The sequence below is a fragment of the Gopherus evgoodei genome, unplaced genomic scaffold, assembly GCF_007399415.2.
Source record: "Gopherus evgoodei ecotype Sinaloan lineage unplaced genomic scaffold, rGopEvg1_v1.p scaffold_42_arrow_ctg1, whole genome shotgun sequence".
Lineage (NCBI taxonomy): Eukaryota > Metazoa > Chordata > Testudines > Testudinidae > Gopherus > Gopherus evgoodei.
The window spans coordinates 1,498,452-1,524,143 of NW_022060063.1; the positions used below are offsets into that span (position 1 = coordinate 1,498,452).

The window sequence follows — 25,692 nt, forward strand, 5'->3', positions numbered from 1 at the left end:
AGGAGGTATGGGGTGCAGCAAGGGAGTATGGGCAGGGAGATGTGGATGAGGCAGCAGAGTGGGGTCACTGCCCCCTAGTCTGAGCTAGCAGAACCATACCGTGCTGGCTGTGGCAGCCCCACAGCTCCTTCCAAATGGGAAACACCCAGATCCCTTTTTCTCTCCACTGGGGGAAACCTCCTCCAAATCCCACCCAGGTTCAGAGCCTCCTTTCAGCAGGACTGGAGCTGATGACACTGGCCCAGGATCTCAGCATCTGCTCAACACCCTAGCTGCAGCTGGCGAGAGCATGTGAGGAGGCTTCCTCAGTGCAGCCCTTGAAACTAACTCTCCTGGGAACAAAAGGCCGGATCCTCATAGGCAGAACCCTCCGCCCCCCGACCCTGATACGCGATTTGTTCCATACAGACAGGCCACGGGATCTGGCCCTTCCTGAGTAAATGAGCTTGTTAAGCTAGAGGTCAGCACAGCAAAACTTCCCACCCCAAACCTCTGCCCTGCTACTGCCTGGATTTAGGACGTGATGTGCACATTTGCTCTGTTTGGGGGCAAGGGCAAAACTCTAACCCTAAAATAGATACTGTTTATTGTGCTCTTTGCCTAAGTTTTAAGCTCTGTTTGGTGTGCCCTGGTGCCTTTGTCAGTGAACGATTCTGTGATATCTTCCGTGAGTCTTGTTCTCTCCCAAGGATTCCAATGCACTTTACATGGGAGTCTGGATTCCCAGCTTCTACTCTGGATTTTTTGCCACCAGCCAGCTTGGTGACCTCAGGAAGGCCACGCTGCCTTTCTGCACCTTCCCTGCACAATGGTGAGCACCCCTCCAACCTCCCTCTGCCAAGGCCTAGGCAGCCTCAGACATAAGGAGCAACAGAAGTGCAAAACAATACCCCTGCCACTGAAATGCAGCCACCTCTGCGATGGAACGCAGCAGCTGTTTAATAGCACAAAGCAATGCTACCCAATGGGATGGGTGGATGGAAAAGTATGAGCAGGGAAAGAATTATGGCCAAGCCCCTGATGTTACCAAGTGCCAGGGAACAGATGACGTCTCTGCTGAGAAAAGAGGAGCTTGGCTTGTGGGCTGTTCACCTCCAGACTCTGACTGTTGTTCCTCTGTCTGTCTGACACTGGAGCAACAAAGCAAGATTTAAAGCCTAGTCAACATGGTGCACCGTCCCTCTAAACAACCCTGGGTAGCCCATGCAGTCAAGGCATCGGTGCCTTGTGGAGCCCGCAGGTGGCACTCAATTCCAGAACCAGCCCCCAAGTGCCCAGAAACACAGCACTTGTGTTACTGGCAGACCAGAGTTAAGCTGAGCAAAGGCTATGTGGGGAACTCCACGCTTCTTACCTTAGGATAGGCCCCTTCAGATGGGCTCTCTGCACTGTCAAGAACCGTGCCATGGTGGACAAGTGCCAGCTAGTTGAGTGCCAGGGCAAAGTGCTGGGGTTCTCCCTCCTGCGAATGGTGTAAATCTCAGGGGAAGCCGGCCCCCCTCACCCCAGCACCATAGGTCGCTCACCACTGGCCAGGGCTGCGGGGAAGCTGTTTTCTTCAGAAGAACTAACTTTGGCAGCTGCAGCAGTGGCGTGGGAGTGTTGTGACCAGGAGGGCGGGGGTTGTAGGGGCTCAGAGAGGAGTGATGAAGAAAATAACCCACAGGAACTGTCAGGCGGCTGTGGGGGAAGGTTTGCCGTAAAACAAGCAAAAAGCCTGTAACCTCTGCCCAGTTCTGCCTGTGTGAGTTTACTCCATTCCCGCCCTTGGCTCTAGCCTTGTAAAGAACGATTTCCCAGATATTCTTGGGAGGACCCATCTTCACACGCGAAGGGGACTGAGCAGCAGAACAGGCTGCTTGGGGGACAGCCCGTTGCTGCCCAGAAATCCAGAAATGCCCTCTGCATTGCAATGGAACGGGCCCTGCAATAGATGCACCCCAGAAAGGAGTAGGGGGTGCTGTGTCCAGCCAGGAGTGCAGTGTCCAACATCCCCAGGGTTTGGCTCACGGAGCTGCAGCGATGCTCTCAAGAGACACCCCGGAGCTGAAGCCTCTCTCCAAAGTCCTCAGTTAGTGCGGTTCCAGTCTGAGTTTGCAGGCTGCCTCCTCTGCTGTCCTTTTGGGAAGGCTGTGTACTGCGAGGGGGCGGGGCTTGGAGCGGCCTCGCTATTTTAGGCAAGTTGTGTGTGTGCATTTAAAACAAAATAAAGCAAAGCTCTCTCTTGCTCAGCAGTGTCAGGGCTAAGGTCAGAAGCAAGGCTCCGGGGTTGGATTGGATGCTTTTTGCTCCTGTTGGCCGAGTGTCGTCAGCCCAGTCACTGGGGGTAGGAAGCTGAGCTCTTGCCCCTCTGGTGCATCACTTAAGTTGGTTACTAGGAGGACAATTTTCAAAAACACCCAGCGACGAAGGCTCCTAAATCCCATTGTCAAAAGTGATGTGGACACTTGGGCTCCTGAGTTCCAGGGACTCTCAATGCGATTTTGGCCCCAGAGTGCCTGAGTCACTTTGGAAAATGGCACTGAGGTTCCTAAGTCATCTAGATGAAAACGTAAGCTGAGATTCCAGCAGTCTCTGCCCCTCCACCCCATACAAAGTCACTGATGGCCTTGGGTCTGCCCAGTTGGCACTCACAACAGCATTTGCAGGGGAGCCATATGGGTGTGAACAGTGCATTTAAACTTCTGTTACTCCCTGCATTTCTAGGCTTTGTGTGTCGGGGGCTAGGACTCAGCCACATGAATGGTGGGAATCTAAACCGCAAGCCAGCCTGGTGATCTCTAAGGAAACTCCACGGACCATTTGCTTCTGCTGGTGGTGGTGCACAGCCATTTTCTGCACTGCAAGGGGCCAAAACCTGGCTAAAGTAGACAGCCCCAGGTCATAGATTCACAGATCAGCAGGAACCATTGTGATCGTCTAGTCTGACCTCCTGTGTAACTCAGGCCAGAGAATGTCCCCCAAGAGAATTCCTAGAGCAGATCTATTAGAAAAACATCCAGTCTTGATTTAAAAATTATTGATGATGGAGAATTCACCATGTCCCTTGGGAAGTTGTTCCAATGGTTAATTACTCTCACTGTAAACAATTTACACCTGATTTCCAGTCTGAATTTGTCTAGTTTCAACTTCCAGCCATTGGATCATGTTAGACTTTTCTCTGCTAGATTACAAGTATTATAATTATAAAATATTTGTTCCTCGTGAAGGTGCTTATAGTCTGTGATCAAGTCACCCCTTAATCTTCTCTTTGTTAAGCTAAGTAGTAGAGCTCTGTGACTCTATCACTATAAGGCACCTAATCTTTTAATCGTTCTCATGGCTATTCTCTGAACCCTCTCCAATTTATTAGCATCCTTCATGAACTGTGGACACCAGACTTGGATGTAGAATTCCAGCAGGGATCACATGAGAGCCAAATACAGAGGTAAAATTACCTCTCTGCTCCTGCTGAAGATTCTCCTGGTTATGAATCCCAGGATCGCATTAGCTCCTTTGGCCACAGCATCGCATTTGGAGCACACGTTCAGCTGATTATTCATCCTGACCCTCAAATCTTTTTCAGAGTCACTGCTTCCCCGTATAACATACCCAATCCTGTAACTGTGGCCTACGTTCTGGGCTCCCAGATGTATACATTTAGCCATATTCATATGCATATTATTTACTTGTGCCATCTACCAAGTGATTGATGTGTAGCTGTGACGTTCTTCATCATTATCTACCGATTCCCCAAGTTGTGTATCATTTGCAAACTTCATCTGTGATGATTTTATGTTTTCTTTCAGGTCATTAGTACAAATGACACTGCCTGTCCCTGCACCCAGGGCAGTGGTGAATTGAGCCCCATAGTCACTGTGGCACTCAGACCCCCTGCAGCCTTCCAAGCACCTACACCCCTCGCACCCCACACAGCCCTCGTACCTAACACAATGTTCATCCCCATGTAACACCTGTGCGCCATATGGTGCTTGTATCTAGCACTCAGACCCCTACAGTCTCATTCCACCTACAGCCCTCGCACCCCACACAGCCCTCGTACCTAACACAATGCTTATCCCCATATAACACCTGTGCGCCATATGGTGCTTGTATCTAGCACTCAGACCCCCTACAGTCTCATACCCCCTACAGCCCTCATACCCCATACAGCCCCCCATATAGTGCTTGTATCTAGCACTCAGACCCCCTACAGTCTCATACCCCCTACAGCCCTCATACCCCATACAGCACCCCATATAGTGCTTGTATCTAGCACTTGTACGCAATATACTGGTCACACCCCACACAGCACTTATCATGTGGGGTTTGTCTACATCAGTGGTTCTCAATCAGGGGTACACATACCCTGGGGGGTACACAGAGGTCTTCCAGGGGGGACATCAACTCATCTAGATATTTGTCCAGTTTTACAACAGGCTACATAAAAAGCACTAGCAAAGTCAGTACAGACTAAAATTTCATACAGGCAATGATTTGTTTACACTGTTCTATAACCTGTACACTGAAATCTAAGTACAATATTAATATTCCAGTTTTTTTATTTTATAATGATATGGTAAATATGAGACAGTGAGCATGTTTTCAGTAACAGTGTGGCTCTGACACTTTCGTATTTTTATGTCTGATATTGTAAGTTTTTAAGTGACGTAAAACTTGGGGATACCCAAGACAAATCAGATGCCTGAAAGGGGCACAGTAGCCCAGAAAGGTTGAGAGCCACTGGTCTAGACTAGGAAAAGAGGTCCCAGTGAGCCTGTTAGTAACAAGGCGGGGTTGGCTAATGTAAACAATGCCCCATGTTCCGCGGGGTGGGGGGGCTGCCACTGAGGGGGAAAAAACCTTAATCAAGATTTTCCCAGTTCAGTGACACTGCCAGCCTCAGCCTCCAATCCAGACTGTTTGACATTTGACCCAAACCAGGCCCAGAAATGATTGTGTGATTTCATTCTTTCCAACCTCAGGGCAGGTCCACACTACGGGGGGGAAATCGATCTTAGATACGCAACTTCAGCTACATGAATAACGTAGCTGAAGTCGAATATCTAAGATCGGATTAGTCACCCGTCCACACCGCGCGGGATCGATGTTCGCGGCTCTCCCTGTCGATTCCGGAACTCCGTTGGGGTTGATGGAGTTCCGGAATCGATATAAGCGCGCTCGGGGATCGATATATCGCGTCTAGATGAGACACGATATATCGATCCCCGAGCAATCGATTTTAACCCGCCGATACGGCGGGTAGTCTGGACGTAGCCTCAGTGAAAGAAAGTTTTTGTGTTAAAAACAAACCCAGTTAATGACTGCATTGTTCCAGTAAAGGAGATGCAAGAAGTGAAACTGACTGGAGTCTAGTGGTTGGGGTGTGGGATCCAGACACTGGGGGTCTAGCTGTGAGTGCCCAGGTCTCCTGCTGCCCTCTGCATGGGGCTGTATTGCCCCAGAAGTCCACCTTGCTGCCCAAAGCAGGCCTGGGTTCTTCAATCTGTGATTGGCAGGTCCTGGTGACCAATGTGTGAGAATGGGGCAATAACTCATCTTTGGGTTCACTAGCAGCTCCAAAACATTAAAAAAAAATTGATTTGGGCTGAACCGAAATGAAAAATTTTGAAAAATTCACCAAAAAATGTGGCTTGTGTCAAAAGAAACATTCAGTTCAGCCCAGAACAAAATGTGTCACCTCATTTCTGGGCCCTTTTAAAATCGCAAAGGAAATGATTCATTAATGAGCACCTTCCTGGTGAGCACCCTGCCCATCAACCGCGCCATCTCTTTGGCCCAATGATTAGTCAAGTAGCTTATCCAAAGTTGAAGAGCTGCACCAGGAGAAACTGCGAATCACCCACATGGGCTGTTTTGGCCCAGTTTTAGCCCAGTTTGGCCCATCATCTGAGCTGGAGGTGACCTAAGTGCAAGTCCTTGGTCCAATTCTTAATTAATTAGCCACAGCAGAGCATCTTAGACTCATATCCTAGACCCATAGGGTTAGAAGGGACTCAGACTTTAAGGTCAGAAGGGACCATTATGATCATCTAGCCTGACCTCCTGCTCAATGCAGGCCACAGAATCTCACCCACCCACTCCTGTAACAAACCCCTAACCTATGTCTGAGTTATTGAAGTCCTCAAATCGTGGTTTAAAGACTTGAAGATGCAGAGAATCCTCCAGCAAGTGACCCATGCCCCACTCTGCAGAGGAAGATGAAAATCCGCCAAGGCCTCTGCCAATCTGCCCTGGAGGAAAATTTCTTCCTAACTCCAAATATGGCCGTCAGCTAAACCCTGAGCATTTGGGCAAGACTCACCAGCCAGCACCCAGGAAAGAATTCTCTGTAGTAACTCAGATCCCATCTAACATCCCATCACAGGCCATCACTACCGCTAATAGTCAAAGGATCAATTAATTGCCAAAATTAGGCTATCCCATCATACCATCCCCTCCATAAACTTAACAAGCTTAGTCTAACTCCCAAGATGCAGGGTTTGTTGTGCCAAGGGAGACATAAGCTCTGTGCTATTTTTTTAAGAGCTCCAGCTGTCAGCCCTGGGCATCTGGGGCTTGTGGAGAAGGGCTGTGCACACCCCGGAGGTGGGGGGAGGGAATAAAGGGGACAACCAGAGCCCCCCCTCCCGGGGCTGACAGCTGGAGTCCCACCACCCGGGCTCTCTTCCCCCCATCCTCCATCCCTCACCAGGAGGCAGCCTGGGTTTCCCCCTGACCGAATCCCGCACCTGGAGGCAGCAGCAGGTCTGACAACTCAGGCTGTCAACCCCTGGCGGCGAGGCTCAAACTGTCAGCCCAGGGATAGCAGCAGCAGAGCAGACGTGAGGGTGGCAAGGGGGCACTAACTCTGCTTTGACAAATAACACTTTAAATTGCCACTCTTCCGTCTACGCTGCTACGGGCATGGCGCTGCCTTCAGAGCTCGGTGCTGGGGATTAAAATTCAAAATGATCTGGACAAACTGGAGAAATGATCTGAAGTAAATAGGATGGAATTCAATAAGGGCAAATGCAAAGTGCTCCACTTAGGAAGGAACAATCAGTTGCACACATACAAACTGGGAAATGACTGCCTAGGAAGGAGAACTGCAGAAAGGGGTCTGGGGGTCATGGTGGATGACAAGCTAAATATGAGTCAGTGTAACACTGCTGCAAAAAAAGTAAACATCATTCTGGGATGTATTAGCAGGAATGTTGTAAACAAGACACGAGAAGTAATTCTTCCGCTCTACTCCATGCTGATTAGTCCTCAGCTGGAGTATTGTATCCCGTTCTGGGTGCCAGATTTCAAGAAAGCTGTGGACAGTGGAAAAACTCCAGAGAAGAGCAACAAAAACGATTAAAGGGCTAGAAAACACGACCTATGAGGGAAGATTGAAAAAGTTGGGTTTGTTTAGTCTGGAGAAGAGAAGACTGCGAGGGGACATGATCACAGTTTTCAAGTACAGAAAAGGAAGTTTATAATAGCATATGACTTCCACAACTAACCAAACCAGCATGCGGAGGGTGGAGGCCCTGCAGTGTCGGGATCCAGTTTTGCTCCAGCCCAAGACTCAGCTTCAGCCTGACTTTTTAGACCGTGACCTCTTTGAGGCAAGGGCTGACTATGCAGCGCCTGGCATAGGGGGCCCCCGATCCCACTGGGTCCCTAGGCACAACTGTAATATACATGCATCCAATATGTCTGTTAGTCTATAAGGTGCCACAGGACTCTTTGTTGCTGTAATACACGATTGTTTTGAAGCTGGTGTCTGGGCTCTCTGGAAAACCTGGCTGTAATTTGGAGTGCTGGAGAGGGCACCCATGATAGCCAGTGGCTTCAGCACCATTGGTGGGTGCCCAGTAGCATCTCTGCAAAAATAGGTTTGGGGCCTGATTTTCCCAGGCACTCGGCTCCCATTGAAAAGAAGGAAGAATTCTCCTCCCTGCTAATTGGGAACACTAAGAGCTGATTAGCAGTGAAAACCCGGCTGCTTCATTTCAGTGCGACCTGAGCCCTTTGGGGGAATCTGCCTCATGTCTGATCCCGCAAGGTGCCCAATCCTTTGGCTCCTGCCAGGCGCTGAACTCAGCGGATTTGTACCATTGAGGGTAATGGAGCCATTCTGCAGCTGCAGGCAGCAGCAGCTGCAGGGACATTTAGGTGACAAAGCTATTTAATTAGTTTCATTTCTTCCCTGCGCAGTTATGCACCCAGCTGAGGCACATTTCGATTCAGTGGTCTCTTGGTGGCTTCAAGTTTGTGTCTTGAAATTTGAAGTACCTTCAATTGCCAACGCACTGTGTTCTGTCTCAGACAGCAGAGGTTATGGAATGCCAGGCTCCTGGGTTCCATTCCCCACTCTCTGCTGACACAAGCGAAGTCCAAGCCCTCTGTGCCTCAGTTTACCCATCTGGAAAACAGATCTAATACAGTCCCTGTCTCCCAGCAGAGGGGGTTGTTAGATAGGCAAAGTAACTATGGAACATTTATCACACTCTGATTCCATTACTTCAAGCTCTTCCGAGAGCGGCACATAAGATGGTTAAAAGCCAGAAATGCTGCATGTGTCCAGTGAGTGTGTGGAAAGCAGCCTGCCCCTTACTGGCCAGAGTTGCTCCCCAGATGCCATTCACCTTGTGTGGGCAGAGGTCAACATGTATCTTCTCCATCTCCTATGATCCAACCTCACCCCTGTGCTCGCTACCTGCATTGAGCCAGAGCCAGAGACACGGTTGCTCACTGCAGAGGTTGAAACCAGCCTATGATGCCTCCCACACAACCACAACAGGTGCACAAGGTCTTTAGTAAACAGGATGAACTACGAAGCAGCCAGCTAGGCTATCCGATCCCCAGCTCCACCTGGGCCGACAGCCCATCTGCCCCGTGACAGACATCTTGACAAATAAAGAGGAACTGATCACAGAACTAAAACTTAATAGTACAGTAGAACCTCAGAGTTACAAACACCAAGAGTTATGAACTGACCAGTCAACCACATGCATCCTTTGGAACCGGAAGTACACAATCAGGCAGCAGCAGAGACAAAAACAAAAAAGCAAATGCAGTATGGTGCCATGTTAAATGAAAACTACTAAAAAAAAGGGAAAGCAGCATTTTTCTTCTGCATAGTAAAGTTTCAAAGCTGTAGTAAGTCAATGTTCAGATGTAAACTTTTGAAAAAACAACCATAATGTTCTGTTCAGAGTTACGACCAACTTCCATTCCCAAGGTGTTCGTAACGCTGAGGTCCTACTGCAACTTAGGTGCAAGGATGGCATTAGCGCTCTTGTCCACAGCACTGGGAGCGTAACTTCAGTTGATTAGGTACCATGACTCCCACCTTATTTTTAGAGTCACTGCTTCCCAGGATAGAGCTCCCCACTGTGTAAGTATCACAGGTGCTGACTTTTGTTTTTGCCGGTGGGTGCTCCTCTCTGCCCCCTCCCCACCATGCAAGTGGAAGCCCCAGGCGGAGCAAAGGCAGAACAGGGGGCGGGGACATAGTCTGGGAGCCAGGACCCACAAAAGATTAATCCAGCCTTATGGGTGCTGAGCACTCCCTATTTTTTATAGTGGGTGTTTGAGCCCTGGAGCACCCATAGAATCAGGGCTTATGGTAAGTATGATTTGCACTCTTTGTTCCTGGATGTATACATATTATGGCAGCGCTCTGACCTTGCTCCCGTGGGTCCTGCGATTCTAGGCGGTTTATGCTAGCCTCAGTGGCTCACTGTGACCCTCCGTGTAGCTCTTTTCTGTCTAGGGCCAGGGTTACAGTCTACTGAGCCCTTTTCATCATAGGCCTGCAAGGAGGTTGGTAAGAGAACTCCCACAGCCTCTATTGTCCCTGGGAGCTTATTTCAGAACTGTTTAGCCTCCTGTTCTGACAGGGGCCTGACTTCCCCTCCCAGAAGATGTTCTTGTAGTGGTGGGTTGGGGGGAACCCGGCCCCACCCTCTACTCTGGGTTCCGGCCCAGGGACCCTAATGGTCAGGGCCGCTGCAAGGATGTTTCGCGCCCTAAGCAAAACTTCCACCTTGCGCCCCCCGCCACACCCCCACCCTGAGGCACCCCCCCTGCGGAGCTCCCACCCTCCGCCCTGAGGCATGCCTCCCCCTGCCCCAGCTCACCCCTTTCTCCATGCACGAGCACCCCAAGCACGCTGTGGCTGCTTCACTTCTCCTGCTTCCCAGGCTTGCGGTGCCTAAGCTGATTGGCGTCGCAAGCCTGGGAGGCGGGAGAAGTGAAGCGGCCACCGCGTGCTTGGAGAGGAGGCGGGGCAGGAGTGAGCTGGGGCGGGGAGTTCCCCTGAGTGCCCCCGCCCACCTTACTTGCTGCAGGTGGCCTCCCCGTGGTCCCTTGCCCCAGCTCCCTCCACCTAAATGCCGGAGGCGACCAGGGCGGCTGAAGATCCGGCCGCCGCAGTCGCTGCTGAAGAAAATGGTGCCCCCCAAATGCCGGTGCCCTAGGCGACCGCCTAGGTTGCCTAAATGGTTGCACCAGCCCTGCTAATGGTAGCAGCTGTTGGCAGCCAACCTTTCACTGCCAGACTTGCTACATTTCCCTGGGCCACTTCCCCACAGATCTCCTGCTTCTCCCTTCTTCACCTTTACCTTAGGGTTCCCTTAACGATGGTTTGGGGGTGTTTTCCTTAACCAGCCCTTCAGCCACACTTCCTCTCCTTTGGCTCCCTGGCTCTCCCCTGCCTGACTGGAGTGAGCCCTTTTTATAGTACCACCAGGGCCTTAATTAGAGTCAGGTGGTCACATTAACTTAATGGCCTCACCTGACTCTTTGCAGGTTAATTAGAGTCAGGTGTTCTCATTAGCCTGGAGCAGCCCCTGTTCTGGTCAGTCAGGGAGCAGAAAACTGTTAATCCAGTGGCCAGTATATCTGCCTTCTGCTATTCTGCTGTACCCAACTGGCCTGGAACTATCACAATATACTATCACCCATATTAAATCACATACTGTTTGCTTGCACCCAGATTACGCAGAGATCCAGACCGCTCTGTATCCTCTTCATTATTTACCATTCCCCAATTTTTGTATCATCTGCAAACTTTATCAGTGATGATCATAATGTCATTTAAAAATATTAAATAAGGTATGGCGAAGATCTAATTCCTGTGGGACCCCACTTGAAACACGGTCATTCTATGATTCCCTGTTTGCAACTACATGTTGAGACCTATCAGTTAGCCAGTTTTTAATGTGTGCCAAGTTAATTTTATATAGTTCTAGTTTTTTGATCAAAACATCATGTGGTACCAAGTCAAATGCATTACATCAACACTATTAAATTTATCAACCAAACTTGTAAGCTCATGAAAAAAAAAAGACATCAATTTAGTTTGCCAGGCTCTGTTTTCCATAAACCCATGTTGACTGACATTAATTATATTACTCACCTTTAATTCCTTATAAATCAGGTCCCATATCAACTGCTCCATTATTTTGCCTAGGATCGATGCCAGACTGACAGGCCTATCATTACCCAGGTCATCACATTTACTCCTTTAAAATATTGGCACAACATTAGCTTTCTTCCAGTCTCCTGGAAATTCCCCAGTGGTTCAAGACTTACTGAAAATAAGCATTAATGGTCGAAAGACCTTCTCATCCACCTCTTTTAAAACTAATGGATGCAAGTTACCAGGACCTACTGATTTAAAAATATCTAACTTTAGTAGTTGCTGTTTAACATCCTCCTGAGATACTAGTGCAATGGAAAGAGTGGTGTCATATGATATGACTACGACGTTCCCCGCCCCCGCAAAATACACCACCGAAATATGTATTGAACACTTCTGCTGTATTATTGATAATTTTATCATTTCCATCTAATAATGGACCAATACAATTGTCAGATTGTTGTTGTTCCTAGTACATGTTAAAAAAAAACAACTCCTTTTTATTGTCCCTAACTCTGCTGATCATAGATTTCTCCTTGTGTCCCTTTGATTCCCTTATCAATTTTCTACAGTTCCTAGCTTCTGATTTATATTCATTACTATCAACTATCCCCTTTCTTCCATTTGTTACATATTACTTTTTACAGCTGTCTTCACTTCTCCACTAAAGCAGGTTTATATGGAACAGGACCACAGTGATGATCCATGCCCTGAATGTTGCCCAATTTAGAAGGATGCTAATGCCTTTTCCCAGCCTGTGTCACCCTTAGTCGGACCCTCTGATTCAGCTTCCTCTGGGAAGGAGAGCCTGAGTCAGGGAGAAGTGGGTGGGGAAGCACCCACCACACTGGACATTCCTGGAGAAGGAGAGGTTGCAGGAAATTCCTCTCATTCCTCCCTGCCTAGACATCTATGGAATGACCGTGCTGGGCCTGCTTCCTCTGGGACAGTGTGGGGTGCTGGATTCAGCTCAAGGACACTCTTGGGAACTGGTCTGCAGTTGCTGCTTGCTTAGAACAGCTGTGCTGAGAGGTTTGCAGTGGCCACTTCCTGTGGCAGCGGTTTTCACAGTTTTCTCATGGAAGGAGCTGACCTCAGAGCAGAGAGGGTCCATCTGCTCCTAGCATGGGCAGGGGTAGGGACAGAGTGGAGGATAGTCAGAACCTCCTTGAGCAACACTGTCTAGCCTGAGTAACAAGCTACATTTGAAGACACGTTAGCTGACTGTGGTTAACCTCAATACAACTGGCCACATGCGGTTAATACATTTTAAGTCCAGTGAACATGTATTTAATGCTATCTCTGCCAACCTATAGGTTAAGAACATAAGAATGGCTGCACTGGCTCAGACCAATAGCCTTCCTGCCTTCCGACAGTGGCCAATGCCAGATGCTTCAGGGGGAACAAAAAGGAGAGGGCAGTTATCGAGTGATCCAACCCATGTTGTCCAATCCCAGCTTCTAGAAGTCAGAGGTTTAGGGACACCCGGAGCATGGGGCTGAGTCCCTGACCATCTTGGCCAGTAATCATTGATGGATCTGTCCTCCATAAACTTATCGCATTCTTTTTTTAACCCAGTTATATTTTTGGCCTTCACAGCATCCCCTGGCAATGAGTTCCACAGGTTGACTGTGCATAGTGTGAAGAAGGACTTCCTTATGTTAGGTTTAAACCTGCTGCCTGTTAATTTCAGTGGTTGACCTCTGATTCGTGTTGTATGTGAAGGGGTAAATAACACTTTCTTATTTGCTTTCTCCACGCTATATATGATTTTATAGACCTCTATCATATCCCCTCTCAATTGTCTCTTTTCCAAGCTGAATAGTCCAAGCCTTTTTATTTCTCCTCATATAGAAGCTGTTTCATCCTCCTAATCATTTTTGTTGCCCTTCTCTGTACTTTTTCCACTTCTGACATATTTTTTTGAGATGGGATGACCAGAACTGCATTTATATAGTGACAATATGATATTTTCTCTTCTATTATCTCCCCCTTTCTTAATGGTTCCTAATATTCTGTTCACTTATTTGACTGCCGCTGTACATTGAGCAGATATTCTCAGGCAACTATCCGTGATGTTCTTGAGTGGTAACAGCTAATTTAGACCCCATTATTTTTATGTATAGTTGGGATTATGTTTTCCAATGTGCATAACTCTGCATTCAGCACTGAATTTCATCTGCCATTTTGTTGCCCAATCACCCAGTTTTGTGAGATCCCTTTGTAAATCCTCAGTCTGTTTTGGACTCAACTATCTTGAGTAATTTGGTAATCGTCTGCAAACTTTGCCACCTCACTGTTTACCCCTTTTTCCAGACCATTCATGAATATGTTGAACAGCACTCGTCCCACTCCAGATCCTTAGGGGACCTCGCTATTTACCCCTCTTCATAGTGAAAACTGACCATTTATTCCTACTCTTTGTTTCCTGTCTTTCAACCAGTAACTGACCCATGAGAGGACCTTCCCTCGTATTCCGTAACAGTTTTCTTTGCTTAACTTTGGTGAGGGACCTTGTGAAAGGCTTTCTGAAAGTCTAAGTTCACTTCATCCGCTGGATCACCCTTGTTTGGAGACACCCTTAAAGAATTTTAGGCATGATTTCCCTTTACAAAAGCTGTGTTGACTCTTCCCCAATATATTGTGTTCCTCTATGTGTCTGATAATTCTGTTCTTTACTATAGTCTTAGCCAATTTCTGGTACTGAAGTTAGATTTACTGGTCTGTAATTGCCAGGATCAGCTCTAGAGCCGTTTTTGTTTAATTAGCATTACATAACCTACCATCCAATCATCTGCTACAGAGGCTGATTTAAGCAATAGATTACATACCACAGTTAGTGGTTCTGCAATTTCATATTTGAGTTCCTTGAGGAGTCTTGGGTGAATACCAGCTGGTCCTGGTACCATATTACTGTTTCATTTAGCAATTTGTTCCAAACCTCATCTATTAACACCTCAGTCTGGGACAGCACCTCAGATTTGTCACCTAAAAAGAACAGCTCAGGTGTGGGAATCTCCCTCTCGTCCTCTGCAGCGAAGACCAATACAATGAATTTGTTGTTGTTTAAGGGCATCTTATTTAAACCATGCAAGTTAACACATTTTCAACCATCCCTCTTCCCACAGCACAGCCTGGACTGGGAGAAAAGTTCATGCTTAAAAACATGGGAGCAGAACTAATGTAGACTGGGTTTAACAGCTTGCAAATGTGCTAGCTAGTTAGGGAGACCCTAGCAGGAAGCATAGGGTTAACCAAGACCAGAAGACTCACTACTAAATCTTTTTAGGTGTTAAACCTAGTCCAGACTAGTGCAAAATGGGGTTTGAAAATACTGAAGGTGTGTTAGCTAGCATGGTTTAAAAAGCACAGCCTTTGCATCCAGGGGCCTAGAGGGACCCTGGCCAAACACACAAGGGGAACATAATATTATAAAAATGTAGGGTTGGAAGAGATCTCGAGAGGGCATCTTGCCCAGCCCCTCATGCCGAGGCAGGACCAAGTGCACCAAACGGGTTTGTCTAACTCTTCAATGACAAGAATTTTACAACCTCCCTTGGAAGCCCATCCCAGTGCTTGACTATCCTTTTGGTTAGAAAAGGTTTTCTAATATCTAACCTAAATCTCCCTTGCTGAAAACCAAGCTGACTCCTTCTTGCCCTATCCTCAATGGACATGGAGAACAATTAATCACCATCTTCTTTATAACAGCCCTTAGCATAGCTGAAGACTGCTACAATGTCCCACCTTGGCCTTCTCTTCTCTAGACTCAACATGCCCAATTCTTTCAACTCCTCCTCAGAGGCCAGGTTTTCTAAACCGCTGGGATCATTTGTGTTGCTCTTCTCTGGACTCGCTACAATTTGTCCACATCTTTATTAAAGTCTGGTGCTCGAAACTGGGCAGAGGACTCCAGCTGAGGCCTCCCCACAACACTCAACAAGGATTATTTTATTTTGGGGGGCAGGCTGGTATCAGTGTGGCTGTGTTGGGGCTTTCGCAGGCACAGCTATGTCAAGGAGGATTTCTCATGGTTGTAACTCACAGAGCTACTGGCAAAGCTTTAAAGTGGGGACCAGGCCTAAGTCCCAGTGACTTTCAATGAGCCTTCAGGTTTGAAGTGCCCGAGTCCCTTTTGAGAATGGGACTTAGCTCAGCACTTTACTGGTCTAACTCTGATGGTTGGGGAGGGATTCTTTTACTGTGTTATACTGGCACAACCTCAGGCTAACAGGAATCGCTGGACCAATATGATGCCCCTTTATACCGATATAACTGCGTCTACACCAGGGAGAGAGGGCTGGGCGTTGTGCCATTTTAATTATACCAGGATAGTTAAAGCACTACAACTTGTGTGTAGACAACTTCTAGGCACTTAAGAGCCTACATGTAACTGAAAGTCAGCAGAACACCAGCCTGTAAATCACTTTTGACAATGCTACCCAAGGACTACGTCTGGGGCCAGGCAAATGGTGCCATATACAGAGAGAGATTCTGCTGAATGACACACAACTTGTTATGGGGGATAGTGGTGAGCACATTGACCGGGAGCTCAGAAGACGTGGATCCCAGTCCTGGCACTGCCATGCACGTGCTGGGCGAGTTGCTTCCCCTCTCTGTGCCTCAGTTTCCCTATTGTAAAATAGAGCTGATGTGATAGAGCTTTCCTGGGCTCCTGAGGTACCAGGTGTATCATACACAAAAAAGGAGTCCTGGGTAAAGAGGATATTTAAAACCTAATGAAGAGATTATTAAAAAATAAAGACAGAGTTTTTGAAAACTAGTTTCCCGCCGGCTCCTCCGGTCTGGTGCTCCCTGGCACCGCTCCACCTCATTAGCACTAATAAGAATTGTCAGATGAGCACAATAAACTTGCAATGCTATTTAGTTAACTGCGGTTCAAACCCAACTGATGGCTAATAGCATCACTCAGCAAAAACACACTGCAGCACCAAAGCCTCTGGCAAGAGAGGACTCCCCTGCCAACTGGAAGCACAGATCCCTCCCATCCCTTTGCTCTGAGTGCTCAGGGCACAACCCAATGTCATTACATGACACATTGATCCATGTATGTCACATGGCCTGTTTGGAGCCTGCTCCAGAACACAGGAGTCTGGTGTGGCCACAGAACACAAGACTTGCATCCTTAGCTCAAGCCAGTAGCACCTTCTGGGTTTTGCTCCACAGGTTCCTGGTTCAATCCCACTCAGGACCACATTAATTGTGAGAATAATTAACCACTGGAATAATTTACTGAGGGCAATGGCAGACTCTCCATGCTGGGAGCTTTTAAAGGAGACTGGATACTTTTCTAAAAGGTCTGCTCAGGTTCAAACAGGAGTTAATTCAGCAAAGTCCCAGGGCTTGTGCTATATCAGAGGTCAGACTAGGTGATCACAGTGATCTCTTCTGCCACCAGAATCTAAGAAGCTGGCAGTCACTGCAATGCCCTTTGGTGACCATCCGCTTTCACTCATGTTGGCGCTTAGGGTGAGATCCACAAAGGGACTTAGGTGCCTACATCCAATATTTAGGCACGCTAAGATCCTCAAAGCCCCTGCTCGCCTATCTCCTAATCCTGGAGGCACCTCAACTCCCCCAGCACCTGAGTTTCCATGGGTGGGCATATGCAAAACTGCCTAAGTCCTGGCACTGCCAAGCTGCCTGGAGCCCTGGCTGCCACCTAAACCCCAGCAGGGTCCTTCAACTAGGTGTTCCCCTCCTATAGGGTCTGGTCTGGTACGCATGCTCTGAGCACACCTAATCTGCACAAAAGACAGTCAGAGGTGACCAGATCAGGAATTGTTCAAGGCAAGGGTGTGCCCTAGAAGTTGAACAGCAGAGCCTTGTGGTTAGGGCAGGCCCTTGGGATGTAGGAGACCCCTTTCAAGACCCTGCTCCAGTGACTATTAAATGTTTCAGACAAAGGGGAACAGCTTCAGGAGAGCTGGTGGGTACCCCACTCTGGAACAGCCACTGGCCTGGGGCACTCCGCTGGGAGATCCAAGTCCCTGCTCCAAAGGAGGCAGAGCAGGAATTTGAACACAGCTTTCCCACACCCCAGGAGAGTGCCCGAACCACTGGGCTGTCAGCTACAGTGGGGGATGTCCTTGCTCTACACTGGCCTAAGCACCCAGCTCCAGGCAAAGGTCCATGGCTGTGAATCCTGAGCAGAGCAGAGCTAGGCACTAAACCCCTTTGGTGGGTGGGGGACCTCTCTCCTTAGGCCTCACCCCCCACAGAGTGCTGGCTTCTGTGAAGACCTTTCTTAGGTGCCTACAAAATAAATCCTACTGTGGCTAGTCTCAGAGCCCAGGCCTGCTGACTCAGGTTCATGCTACAGGCCTAGGAAACCTGCCGAAGGGGTAGATCTCAGACCACGGGCTTCAGCCCCAGTGGGAACATTGACACTGCTATTTGTAGCCCCACAGCACAGACCTGAGTCAGCTGACCTGAGTTCTGAGCCTTTCTGCTACAGCGGTAGCGGCTGTGCACTGTGGACACCCCTAACTGTCTGTGCAAGGTATAGTGGGGCCTGGGGCCCCACTTGGGTGCATGGTACAGGGGAGCCTGGGGCCTCACTCAGATGCATGGTACAGGGGGCCTCACTCGGGTGTATGGTACAGGAGGTCCTGGGGCTCACTCGGGTGCATGGTACAGGGGGGTCAGGGGGGCTCACTCAGGCTCAGGATTCCACTAGGCAGCAGAGCAGCAGATGTAGGCGCTGCAACATCTCAGTCTCTTTATGGGTCTAGCCCCTAGTGCCAGGACCCAGAGAGGATCAGCTCAGCTGGGAGAAGTGACTGTCAGTGCAAGGGGGGGCAGAGTCCTCTGGCCCTATGGGGTCCCTGTGTGCGCAATGGTGACTACAGCTCCTGGGTTTGATTACAGAGAAGCCTGCGCATTGCAAAACAAAGGCAACCTTGACAAAGAGCTGATTCTGGATTCCCACTGCCTCGTCGTTATCACCCTGCTGGCCCATCAATAGCTTCCAGCGCTGCGGAATTGGAATGGATTTTATGGCAGCAGAGGCTCTGTACAGAACAAGCGACACTGCTCTTTGCATTCCAGGACAGATGGGAGGAGAGTTGCTTTCCCTGTGCGCGTGTAGAGGATGGGGGACAGGAAGGGGGGCTCAAGATTGCTGTGACATACCTTTCTCCTCAGTTGACACAACTATTGTTTTGTTCCAGACAGTGGAGACTGAACTGGGCTGCCTCATCCTACTCTATGGCAGTAATACACCATGAACAAGGAAATTCAGGACGGGGAGGCAAGTCTAGGAATGGCTGGGAGTAACAAAAGGAAATGAAAGATGTTCCGCCCCTTCCCCCGGGGAGGGCATCACTTTCAAATTCAACCAGTTGTGGACTCAAGGCAAAAGGGGTCACTGGGTGGGTTCCATGACCCATAGGACACAGGAGGTGTCGCTGGGTGGGTACAGTGGCCTGTGGGACTGAGGAGGTGTTGCTGGGTGGGTGCAGTGGCTCGTGGGATGCGGGGGGGGGTCACTGGGTGGGTGCAGTGGCCTGTGGGATGCAGGAGGGGTCACTGGGTGGGTGCTGTGGCCCGTGGGACTCAGGAGGGGCCACTGAGTGGATGCAATGACCCATGGGAATCAGGAAGGGTCGCTGGGTGGGTGCGTTGGCCCATGGGACACAGGAGGAGTCGCTGGGTGGGTGCCGTGGCCCGTGGGATGCAGGAGGGGTCACTGGGTGGGTGCCATGACCCATGGGACTCAGGAAGGGTTGCTGGGTGGGTGCTGTGGCCCGTGGGACGCAGGAGGGGTCGCCAACCCGAGTGCAATCCCACTTGGGACTCAGGGCTAGTTCAAGAGTGGGTGAGCTGGGCATTCGCTCTGGGCGCCAGCTTCCAGAGGGTGCTGCGCGGCTCTGATTGGCTGTCCCGTTTTGCTGTGCTGACTGGTCAGCGGTTTTTTTTTCTCTCTGCTGCCCAAGCTGGGAAGTGAGGGCACTAAAAATGTTTCCTCCTGCCCAGCAAAACAGCTCAGGCCACTCCTGCCGGTCCAGACCGAGGCAGCTAGCCCGTCCCGCTGCCCATGCTGCCGCAGCTACACTGTGATTTTGAGTACATTGGCTTGCCCAGAGCTAGCACATGTATGTCCACCCGAGCTGGGCACTACCCCTCCAACTCCACTGTGGACGGACCCAGAGTCGTGGTTCTCACCAACAGAGACACCAGAGGGCAGGAGCAGAAGCAGGCAAAGCAGGGACTGCTGCACGGAGGGTAGGAAAGATTGGGGCCTCCAGCAGACCCCTGGACCCTGAACCGTGCTGGGGAGTCCATCCCCTCCGAGGGGCTGGATGACACTGGTGGTGCCTCCCCCACCTCCGCACCATGTGATTCTGGGGGAGAACTGCAGAAAAGCCAGGCAGACACTCCAGTTGGTAGGACAAAGCTGGGGCCTTGGGACATTCAGTCAAAACTGCAACCCATGCTGTAGTTTGGTCTGCCCTGCTCCAACTCTCCCCCTCCTCAGTCTCTTCCCTAAGCTTCCTTCCACACCTGCCCCTATTAGCCCCCTCCTCCCTCCCTCTTCCCTTCCCTTTTCTGTCCAGTTAGCTGATCCCCTCCTAACTGAACCCACCCAAAAAATAAACCATCGCGTGAACATGCTGTTTGCTACCATCACTCATCAATCTGCTGAGTTCTACCCCTTCCCCCACCCTGTGTCTGCCTTGTCTATTAGACACGGTGCTTGCATTGTTTCCTTGTACGCTCCATCTGTCTGTGTCCAGGGCTCTCTCTTGTCTTATGCTTAGCTTGTCAGCTCCCTGGGGCAGGGATGATCTCTTTGTTCCGGGTTTGTGCAGCGCCTGGCACAGTGGGATCCTGGGCCATGACTGGAGCTCCTGGGAGCTACTGCTATATTCATAATAAACACTGCATATGGGGCGGGGGGTGAGGGGGGAGTGGAATACACATATGGGGGACAGTGAGTGTGAGTGTGTGTAGAAGATAAAACTCCTACTGACTGAATTATTTGCATAGCATGTCTCCCAGGGGTTCCAGCAGAGAACAGGTTGGAGTTTGTCAACACTGCTAGCAACGCAACCGGGAACCAGGTCTGGGAAGTGAACGACAGCAGCAGAGGAGCGAATCCTGTAGAGCAGCCAACAGCTCCTTCCATACCACCACAACCCTGGCCCGGGTGGGCAGCGGTTATAGTCAAAGGGGGTTGTCACGCTGGCTACCCTGATTCAGGGATATGGGCAAACCCTCCTTCTCGTGGAGAGCCAGCTTACACCAGCCAGAAGGAGCTTTTGCCAATATCACGGCATCTACATGGCATAAAAATGCCATGAAAAAAATCAACCCCAGCTGACATGAGCATGCTGGCAAAAGCTTCTAGCATAGCCCTGGCCTTTGGGAGCCCATTGGGACTCACAAGGTGCAGCTGTGCCCAGCTGCCTCCCATTCTGTTCTATAGGGGATGGCTCCATGGCAACTCCAACCCCCCCCGTGGCAGCGAGTCTCGGAGCCCAGGGCTCCGGACTGAGGCTCGCAGGGCTCACACTATGATAGCCATGTGGACTCAGCTCCAGCCTGGGCAGGAACGTCTACATGGCTGTTTCTTGCACCACAGCATGAGCCCCACAAGCTCCAGGCTAGAGACCAGGACGCTGAGACTCATTGCCGTGAGGTCTTTGCCATATAGACATACCCTCCCCTACACTACAATCCTGCTCGTTCCCATAGACACCCACCTACATCCAGCTAGCTGGTGCAGAAGGAAGATGGACAGACAGGCAGATGGGAGCAGCAGGCAGAGCTGCGGAACATGCCACAGTGCCGGCTGTACCCACGCCCGGCAAGCTGGCGAGTACAGGCAGAGAACAAGGGAGGAAAGCATAGAAGAGTTCTACGCAATCGCAACAGCCCTGGAGACCAGCTCAAGCCCAGACTGGGCCAGCACATGCCCTGGCATCCAGCTACGCTGTCCCAGAGATTACTTGTCCAGCAGAGCTCACACAGCCAACTCCTACTGCAGTCTCTGTTGCCAACCCCCGGGCAGAAAACACCCTGAGACCAGCTTGAAAATCAGGAGATTTTAAAAAATAACGAACAGGCTCTTTTCTGTTGCCTCATGGGGCACATTTTCAAACTTTTCTCAGCACCCAGGAGGGCTGGAAATGTACTGTTATTTTCTTAATTGAAAGCCAAGAGTCTCTTCTCATGCCACGACTCCAGGAGCTGGTGCTTTATAGAATCATAGACTATTAGGGTTGGAAGAGACCTCCGGAGGTCATCTAGTCCAACCCCCCGCTCAAAGCAGGACCAATCCCCAACTAGATCATCCCAGCCAGGGCTTTGTCAAGCCTGACCTTAAAAACCTCTAAGGATGGAGATTCCACCCCCTCCCTATGTAACCCATTCCATCGCTTCACCACCCTCCTAGTGAAATAGTGTTTCCTAACATCCAACCGGGACCTCCCCCACTGCAACTTGAGACCATTGCTTTTTGTTCAGTCATCTGTCACCACTGAGAACAATCTAGCTCCATCCTCTTTGGAACCCTCCTTCAGGTATCAAATCCCCACTCACTCTTCTCTTCTGCAGACTAAACAATCCCAGTTCCCTCAGCTTCTCCTCATAAATCATGTGCCCCAGCCCCCTAATCATTTTCGTTGCCCTCCGCTGGACTCTCTCCAATTTGTCCACATCCCTTCTGCAGTGGGGGGATCAAAACTGGACGCAATACTCCAGGTGTGGCCTCACCAGTGCTGAATAGAGGGGAATAATCACTTCCCTCGATCTGCTGGCAACGCTCCTATTAATACAGCCCAATATGCCATTAGCCTTCTTGGCAACAAGGGCACACTGCTGACTCATATCCAGCTTCTCATTCATTGTAATTCCCAGGTCCTTTTCTGCAGAACTGCAGCTTAGCCAGTTGGTCCCCAGCCTGTAGCAGTGTGTGGGATTTCTTCTTCCTAAGTGCAGGACTCTGCACTTGTCCTTGTTGAACCTCATCAGATTTCTTTTGGCTCAATCCTCCAATTTGTCTAGGTCACTCTGGACCCTATCTCTACCCTCCAGCATATATACCTCTCCCCCCAGCTTAGTGATATCTGCGAACTTGTTGAGGGGGCAATCCATCCCATCATCCAGATCATAAATGAAGATGTTGAACAAAACTGGCCCCAGGACTGACCTCTGGGGCACTCTGCTTGATACCAGTTGTCAACTAGACATCGAGCCATTGATCACTACCCGTTGAGCCCAACAATCTAGCCAGCTTTCTATCCACTTTATAGTCCATTCAGCCAATCCATACTTCTTTAACTTGCTGGCAAGAATACTGTCAGAGACTGTATCATAAGCTTTGCTAAAGTTAGGATCACATCCACCGCTTTCCCCATATCCACAGAGCCAGTTATTTCATCACAGATTTAAGAAAAGATTATGAGAGTTGTGATAAAATCATGAGACCTGGTACGCCAGGGAAAGAGATGTCTGGGCCTGGACCATGAGAGCTAGTGCGCAAAAATTAAGAGTAGGGAGGGAGGCAGTGGACAGACCCCTTGGGAACCAAACCCCCCTAAGCCCAGCATCACAGCTGCTTGTCATTTAACGAGATGGCACGTACCCTCTCCCATAAATGGAGCTGAAGGTGGATGATGGCGCTTAGCTGTTCGCCAAGGCCTGGGTATTTGGTGGGCTCCACTCTGGGCAGCTCCAGGGGGTGCTCAAAGCCCTTGTTAGTGTGGCACAGGAAGCCAGGACCCAGGTGTTTCGCACCCACAGATACCGTCACAGAGAGGCTAGAAGAGCATATGCCACGGGAATGGACTGGGCCACAGGGCAAATCCAAAGGGAAAAGAAACCTCCTCCCTGCCTGTGAAATCACAGCACTGCCTGGCCCAGCAAGACCACCCCGAGCTGTAGCAGCCTTTGTGGAGGGAAGGCCATATGGCATTGGGGAGCCTGAGCTCTGTGCAAGGAGATGTCAGCCACTGCAACTCCATGGAGCAGAACTGGGGAGGCCCCTGCAGCGTGGGCTGGGCACTGGGAGAGAACGGCAGGGGCCCAGCACACCCAGATCCTGCATGACAGACATCCCAGGTCCAGCACAATCATCCCGGTGACCCAGGGAGCACCCCACTCCCCTCCCCAGCAAGGGCTGGGGCTCTGCTGGTGGGATTCCCTTGATCCTGGAGGGCAGGCACCTGGCAGCAAGGGGTTCCAACCTGCTGAGGGGGATTTACCTTTTAATAACCCCAGACACAGCTCCCCTCCCCCCTCCTTAGCCAGGGCTCCTAGGAGAGAGTGGGGCAGCAACTTCCCGATCTGACCTACAAGGAAAATCAGAGACTGTTGCTGTTTGTGTCTGTGCCACCTCTGGTTCTGATCCATCCTGGAGACTGGACCAACAAGTACTTCCCTGTGCCCCACAGCAAGGAGCACGTGAACCTAGCTTAGCCAGAGCCCTGGGCTGGATGTGGTCCATGGCTCAATCACTCAGGTTCTCCCCTAGTCTGCCCAGGAAACTGCCGAGATCCATGTTCCACTCCCTGTTCGTGGAGCTCACAGCTGCTGCACTCTCAGTTTTATTGCAGGGGAAATGCTCACACTCCCCGTCCTCCCTCACACCTGGGGCTGGGCTCTGGTTTCTTCTCGACAGGTGGCTTCCCTTCCACCAGACTGCTCTCTGGTTCTGAATGGGGCAGGAGATAAAGCCAGAAGGGACTGTGTGGCCATCTAGCCCGACCTCCTGTGTAACAGGCCAGAGACCTGAGCTGCCTTCACTCCTGGTTGAACAGAGCAGAGCTTTTAGGAAAACATCCCATTGGGATTTTAAAACTGTCAGTGATGGAGAATCCACCACAACCCTTGGGAAGTTGTTCCGATGGTTAATTCCCCTCACTGTTAAAAAACTGCCCCTTATTCCAGTCTGAACTTGTCGAGCTTCAACTTCCAGCCTTGGGATGGTGCCAGAGCTCGCTCTGCCAGACTGAAGAGGTTTCTAAATTTCTGTTCCCTACCTAGGTACCTCTAGATCAGCGGTTCCCAAACCACGGGTTGCAATCCCAAATGGGGTCATGCCCTCAGCAGATGGGGTCACGGGTCACGGCCATCCCCAGCTTGCAGAGGATGCCACTTAGCTCCACACAGGGTGATTGCATGTATGGTGCATGCAAGGACATGATGCAGGCAGGGCGCCATTTTGCTCTACAAAATGGCATCTTCCATACAGTGGGATCTCACATGCACCAAAAGTATAAGTTTCCACTGTGCAGCAGATGCTGCTTGCTCTTCAAAATGGTCTGCTCCATGTTGTCTAGGGTCCCAAAAGGAACTAATTCACTAAAATGAGATTGTGCAGGCAAAACATTTGGGAACTCCTGTCATAGACTGGGAGCAAGTCACCCCTAATCTTCTCTTATGAATCCCAGGATCACATTAGCCCTTTTGGTCACACTGAGGGATCATGTTCGGCTGATTATCCACCACAACCCCCAAATATTTTTCAAAGTCATCAGGATAGAGTCCCCCTCCTGTAAATATGGTCTGCATTTGACACAAGAGACCACAGCCTAGAGTCACCGATTTTAGTTGGATGTATTCCTAGAGGTTTCATCACATGCCATAATCTTTAATTGAAGATCAATGTTTAATTCCTGGAGACTCCAGACCAATCCTGGAGGGTTGGTAACCCTACCACAGGCACAATGCTTATGCAACCCCCCGATAACAAGTGTCATCTCCCCCTCTAGTGGCCGGTCCACTAAAGAATAACAGCCTACTACTGCAGTCATTTAACAGAGTTACTCTTCAGCTCAAGTGGCCACAGTCTGTGGTGTGTGGGTGAACTGCCCAGGTTCAAACACTGCTAGAACTGATAAAAAAGCGTCCAACAATTTTTTCCCTCTTTTTCCATCTCCATCCCAGGTAAGTGCCTCAGTCCCAAGCAATGGGCTATTCTGGAGTCTCTGCTTTCTGGGAGAGGAGCTCAGCATCATGATTTGCACCATACATCTATTCTACCCACGTCCTGCCTTAGCCGGCTAGTCCTGCTCCAGCCTCTGCCTGAGGTTTCTGGAGAAGGAGGAATGGCTCTCTCCTGCTGAGCCCAGCCCTGTCTGCAAAGCAATTTGCAATAAAACCCAATCGTCTGGAAAATAAATAAATAAATAAATAACAGCTCTTTGCCTTGAGCTGATGGAAAGTTTAACAACCTTGGCTTGGCGACAGGCGTCGTGTCTGGAGGTTGACGAATAGGGTGTCAATAACCAGGGCCGGCGCTTCCATTTAGGCGACCTAGGCAGTCA

The 25,692-nt window shown here is 49.9% G+C and overlaps 1 protein-coding gene across 5 annotated transcripts in view; it reads right to left on the reverse strand.

Annotated features, from left to right (window-relative positions):
• Positions 1-25,692, reverse strand: part of PDE1B (phosphodiesterase 1B) — a 140,570-nt gene that overhangs the window by 60,674 nt on the left and 54,204 nt on the right. Inside the window, exon 1 of one of the 5 annotated variants that reach the window (XM_030546231.1) lies at positions 1,355-2,074. The exons of the other annotated variants lie outside the window; for them this stretch is intronic. Within the exon in view, the coding sequence (XP_030402091.1) occupies positions 1,355-1,407 (53 nt within the window). The 5' untranslated portion in view covers positions 1,408-2,074. Of the gene's footprint in view, positions 1-1,354; positions 2,075-25,692 lie in introns of those variants that run through there. 5 annotated transcript variants of the gene reach the window in all.